Source organism: Myotis lucifugus, unplaced genomic scaffold, assembly GCF_000147115.1.
Source record: "Myotis lucifugus unplaced genomic scaffold, Myoluc2.0 scaffold_2812, whole genome shotgun sequence".
NCBI lineage: Eukaryota > Metazoa > Chordata > Mammalia > Chiroptera > Vespertilionidae > Myotis > Myotis lucifugus.
The window spans coordinates 13,265-18,551 of NW_005873860.1; the positions used below are offsets into that span (position 1 = coordinate 13,265).

At 59.4% G+C, this 5,287-nt stretch overlaps 1 protein-coding gene across 1 annotated transcript; it reads left to right on the forward strand.

The window, feature by feature from the left end:
• The first annotated feature begins 263 nt into the window (after positions 1-263).
• On the forward strand, positions 264-4,782 carry LOC102427228 (atypical kinase COQ8A, mitochondrial-like). The gene is made up of 3 exons (XM_006108614.3): positions 264-449; positions 3,491-3,904; positions 4,149-4,782. The coding sequence occupies exons 1-3, from the start codon at positions 273-275 to the stop codon at positions 4,269-4,271; spliced, it is 714 nt and encodes a 237-aa protein (XP_006108676.1). The 5' UTR covers positions 264-272; the 3' UTR covers positions 4,272-4,782.
• The last annotated feature ends 505 nt before the right edge of the window (positions 4,783-5,287 follow it).

The following is a 5,287-nucleotide window of genomic DNA, read 5'->3' on the forward strand; positions in this document are numbered from 1 at the left end:
AGTCACTTACCTCTCTAGGTCTCCTAGGTGCACAGCCGGCCCCTGGGGCCTTGCATGCTGCTCAGGGCTGCCGTGCAGGGAGTGGCCAGAGCAGACCTTGAGCCCTGGGCCCTTCCTCTCTTTGCTCTGTCAGCCCGGGTCAAAAGGGAGGTCAGTGCAAACCAGTTACCCTCTGCCCAGGATCACGGGGAGTTGATCAGTGTGAGTGTGACCCTGTTTGAGGTGTGGTGTCCCCCTGCCTGACGTGGCCTGCTCTCTTCCAGCCCTGAAGGATGGCTTCCATTATGGGGGATGCGATCATGGTGCTCAAAGGCCTTGCCAAGCTGACGGAGGCAGCCGTGGAAACCCACCTGCAGCACTTCGGCCTTGGTGCGGAGTTCATCATGGCAGCCCGGGCCCTGCAGTCCACAGCTGCAGAGCAGTTCAGCATGGTCCTGGGGACGGTGCAGGTAAGGAGGCTGGGCCAGCAGGGGTGCCAGTGGGAGGGAAGCTGGACTTGGAGCTCTTGGTGAGACTAGGACACAGCTAGGGTGGCTGGTCTCCCTGTGGCCAGGGCCAGAGAGCCCACTGGTTAGTGTAGCCCACTACCCTTCCGGGTGGGATAGGGCCCCTGGGAGAGGCTGCTGGGTGACTCACGCCTTAGTTAGAGGAAGCTTCACAGAGCTGAGAGGAGCCCCAGGAGCAAGCGGCCCAGCCCACGCGTTCGACTAGGAGTTCCCTGGCTGATCAGGCACGGGTGCCGAGCTCAGGGAGACCAAGCCCCGTCCGCGGGGATCGCGGTGACCGGCCCCGTTCCCTCTGCCCAGTCTGTGTTCAGTTTCTGGCCTGTGTTGAGGTATTGAAGAGAAGCCTTTTTAGTTTTGGGAATTTAAAAAACCACAGGAAAAAGTAACACTTGCTGTGTTCTGTGGAGGCAGCTGGAAGGAACTGGCATGTGGCCGTCACTGAGCAGTTTTTAAAGGGGAAGAACCCTTCTCCCTGTGTTAACGAGTGTTTTCTGTTGGGCTGATTTCTGTAAAGAAGTGATGGAAGCCACCTGCTGTCAGAGCTCCACTGGGCAGAGCAAGGGCCGCTGGGCAGGGGCGGCCGGGCTGGGAAGCGTGTTCCATTGCTGTCGCCTCCGCATGGAGCTGCCACAGGAGGCTGTGTCCGTTGGGCTTCCTCAGGCTTTTCCCACTTGCCCGCTGCATTTTTCTGTGGGTCTCTGGGTGCTGATGTGTTGCTTTCCTGAGTGAAAGCTGAGGACCGCTCTGCCTCTCGTCTTCCTCTCGTCTTTCCTGCTGTCTTTTGTGCCACAGACCAGAGAGCCTCTGCTTTACCACCGCGGGAAGGTTTTAGGTAGAAGTGCGTGCAGGACAGGCGATTATAACAGGGCTTGATGGAGCAGAGGGCTGTCCGCCGAGGTGTCCCCAGTGACTGTTTCTGAAAGTCCTGGGGGAGGGGAAGCTGTGCACCCGTGTGCGTGAGCACACCTGCTCCCTCTCCTTCCGTTTCCCCTGTGGTCGCTGACCTTGTGGACAAAGGACACTCAGGCTCCGCCAGGCTGAGGCCATCACAGCCTGAGGCTTCTGGTTAGTCTTAGGTCCCGGATCCCCCTCTGCTGCTCTCGAAGGGTTCCTTGGCGCCACGTGGCTATTTCTCACCCCAAATGCCTTTAACTTCACAAGTCTCACACTCGTGACCTCACCGGAGCCTCACTGCTGGCCTGGAAAGGGGCAGGCCTCGATGTGTACCCCTTTCTCAGGTGGGGAGATGGAGACTAAGAAGTTGGATGCGAGGCCCGTGATTTTTAAGCAGGACAGGATCAGGTCCGTGTGTCCTCTTCCCAGCATATGACTCCCTGACCCGCCCTCCTCTGTGAGGCTGGGCTGTGGCTCCGGCCCCCGAGTGCCTTTCCTAGTGAGGAGAGCACCTTCCTGTTGGATGTGGTGCCTGTGGAACACTCAGGAGGTGCAGTTGTCCAGCTCACTGGGCCTCCCAGGCGTGCGGCAGCGGGGAGACCCGACAGGCCTCCCTGGGAGGGGAGGGGCCTCCTGCCCAGGCTCCCACCCGCTCCTCTGTCTCCTCAGGCAGGGCCATCCACCAGGACAGTCACTTGGAGGGAGGAGGGAGGGGCCATTGCCCACCATGAGGTGGACATTAGCGGGCGCTGGCCTCCGTGTGCTCCATTCTCTCCCTCAGCACGTAGGCCCTGTGCCTCCCTTCTCTCTGGGGATGGAGGCCAGATCCTCCGGAAACCTCTCCCTCCAGCTCCTCCAGGGGCTTGTTCACATCTTCATGCAGCAGACACCAGGTCTGGTCCCATCGACACACTGGGCCCTTCCCTGCCCAGAGGCCCAGAGCCACATAAGCCGGTCATGGCCATGCAGGGCCAGGCGGCCACACAGAGTCAGGGGCAACAGGGGCTCTGCTGTGGCTCTCAGGGACCTGCCTCAGGCCCCGCACCCAGGGCTGCCTGGCCATCTTGAGAGGTACCCAGAGAGGTACCCAGAGAACCCAATACGATTGATTTCTGCTCTGAGGCATGGCCGGCTGGTGGCCTTTACCGGGTCACCTCAGTCCCTCAGCCTGTTTCCATTTGGGCATGAGAGTCACAGCCTCATCTCCTTCCGTCCCTGGAGGCAGTAGCCTGTAGAGCTGAGGGTGCGCAGGCTGTGGACCGACTCCGTGTGGGCAGAGCCGCGGGCAGCACTGTGCACTGAGTCCATTTCAGTGGAACGGAACCCGGGCTCCTGACCTCCCTCAGGAGTCAGTGCTGTTCCACTTAGAGCCTCCTCGGCGCTGTTCCCCTGGCCTGTCTGTGCCTTGTCTGTGGCCCCACAAAACTGACTGTGGGGAGTCCTATTTTCAGATGAGGAAGTAGCAGAGAGCTCACCCAAGGTCACTCCGAGTTCTAAAGCAGAAGGAATCTGGGCCTGAAGATCAGGTCTTTTCAGTTGTTACAAGGAAAGTATGTGCCCCCAACTCCCAAGGACAGGCAGGCCAGACCTGGTTGTGCCAAGTCGTCCAGTGAGAGAGCCTCTTAAAGGCAGGCCGTGGCCGGTGAGGGGAGCCGTGTCTGGCGAGGCACTGGCCTGGAGTGGTGGGGTGTCCCCGTCTGTACACTGCCCTTGCCCTCGCTGGTCTGTGTTATGCTTTGACTTCTCAAGGTCTCCTGTCTCTTTCCCTGGATTACCCACCCCAGAGCCCTGGAGGCCTGTCCTTAGCCCCGATTAATAGAGGAGGAACTTGCTGGGAGTGGTGGTAACGGGCCTGGGCCTGGCTGGACACCCAGCAGGTTCTCAGTGACCGCACAGCAGAGCCCTGGCAGCAGCAGGACTGGGATCCGGGTCTCACCTCCAGAACTGACACAGGCCTCGGGAGTAATGTGGTGTCACCCTCTGCAGGACGGAGGCGGGGCAGCGGGGACGTGCTGTCCTGTGCAGAGGGGGATGGGCACAGGAGGGCGGCTACTGCTTGCTCCTCTCACGCTGGCTTTTGTTCCCTGCAGGAGCAGGACAAGCATGAAGAATCTTACATGTCGGAGAGCTTTGACGACCCAGAATCAGAGTTCCACTTCTCAGGGCCAAGGGCCGAGGGCGCCTCTGCAGACTTCTCTGCAGCCTCCTCCCAGGACCAGCCGTTGTCTCCACCCCAGGATTATGCCAGCAGCAAGGGCCCAGCTCCTGCCTACGCTGACAGTGGACCCTTTAGGGAAGCTGGGCTCCCAGGGCAGACTGCCTCTCCTCTGGGCAGGCGGGACGGGAGGCTTTTTGTAGATAGCAGAGCCCCCTTCTGTCCCACTGGCCTGCAGCGAAGGTTCTTCCACCAGGACCAGTCCCCTGTGGGGGGCCTTACAGCCGAGGACATTGAGAAGGCCCGGCAGGCCAAGGCGCGCCCCGAGAGCAAGCCCCACAAGCAGATGGTGCGTCCGGGAGGGCCCCTGGAGTGGGCCCTGTGGGTGGTTCCCCGGTGGTGCTGGTGTCAGGCCCCTCCGGGGATGCTGTGGTCTGGAGGCTTTGGGAACATGGAGGCCTCTTGGTGGTGGAGGTGCTGCCGGCAGAACTGCTGTCTTTGGTGGTGGAGAGGGGATGGGGGCAGCATGAGCCCCTGAAGGCCGCCCTGTCCCCATTCGCTGTCCCTGAGGGCTCTCTCTGCTGTCCCTCTAGCTCAGTGAGCGGGCTCGGGAGCGGAAGGTGCCAGTAACAAGGATTGGGCGGCTGGCCAACTTCGGAGGTAAGGCGGCTGTGTGTCTGTGCCCTCCCCTGCCCTGGCAGGCCAGTCCTGGCTGAGGGGGGCTGGCCTACCCTGGCCCCAGCATGGAGGTGGCAGAGGGCGGGGCCCACAGGTATCCTGGGGAAGTAGTACGGGCTCCTGGATGTTTCCCAGGGGTGGATGATTCAGTTATTGGGATCCACTGTGCCTAAGCTCACCCTAGGGGTTGGTGTGGCTGATGCCACACGGTGAGCTGCAGCTTTGCTTCTCAGGCCACGCTTGGGGTTCAGTGTCTGCAGCTTCAGCTTCTCCTACTACCTCGGCCTCCCCGCCATTCAGCCCTGTGGAGGCCTCTGCAGGAAGGAGGCCGGATAGTGAGGGAGTTCCTCACTGGGCCTGTGTGGCTAACTAGACAGAGTGGTGTTTGCTCCGGGAACCAGCCGTTTGGAGACCCATTTGCCGGATCCCCACAGGCTTGTGGGGCATCAGTAATGACAATGAGGTGCCGAGGCCCTGAGCTGCTGGCATTTCAAGTCCATTCTAAGATGCCGTAGAGCTGTGGGCTTTATTTGTCCTTTTCTTTGGGGGTTTGAGTAGCTGTTGTGCCCAGCACACCTGTGCTCTCTTATCAGCATTGAAGGATCATTTTATAGTGAAGGCTTACAGCAGTTGTATCTGCCTTTCTGACATTGTCTTGTCACATCTCTTGCTTAATTACTAAGATGTTCTATTGAAAACACCGTCTCCTTTGTAATGGTATACTTCTAGACAGAGTGACTGGGAGCACGTTCCTCTAAAGCGTGGCTGTCCTAGAAGGTTCTCCAGAAAGTTAATGAGCTCAGTTCACATATGAGCCGTGGGCAAGTGGTTATTTGCAAGGTGTGTCTAACAGAGGTCTGCTTGGTTCACGATGATGCCAGTGCTGAGTGGCCATGAGTGGTCACGATCGGGTGGCTACCTGCTTTTTCCTTTGCTTGGGCTGGATTATACATCTCCCCTCCCGTGTACATACATGTACATACATACTGTTCTCTGTTGTCTCTTCTCTTTTGGAAGCCACATTCTACTCATTGTTAGGATGGGTTCTGTGCTC

Excerpts from the sequence above, each read along its gene's own strand:
- LOC102427228 (XM_006108614.3), top strand. The coding sequence starts at position 273 with ATGGCTTCCATTATGGGGGATGCGATCATGGTGCTCAAAGGCCTTGCC. Across the intron at positions 450-3,490 it reads TGGTCCTGGGGACGGTGCAG|GAGCAGGACAAGCATGAAGA; the intron begins GTAAGGAGGCTG and ends TGTTCCCTGCAG. Across the intron at positions 3,905-4,148 it reads GCAAGCCCCACAAGCAGATG|CTCAGTGAGCGGGCTCGGGA; the intron begins GTGCGTCCGGGA and ends CTGTCCCTCTAG.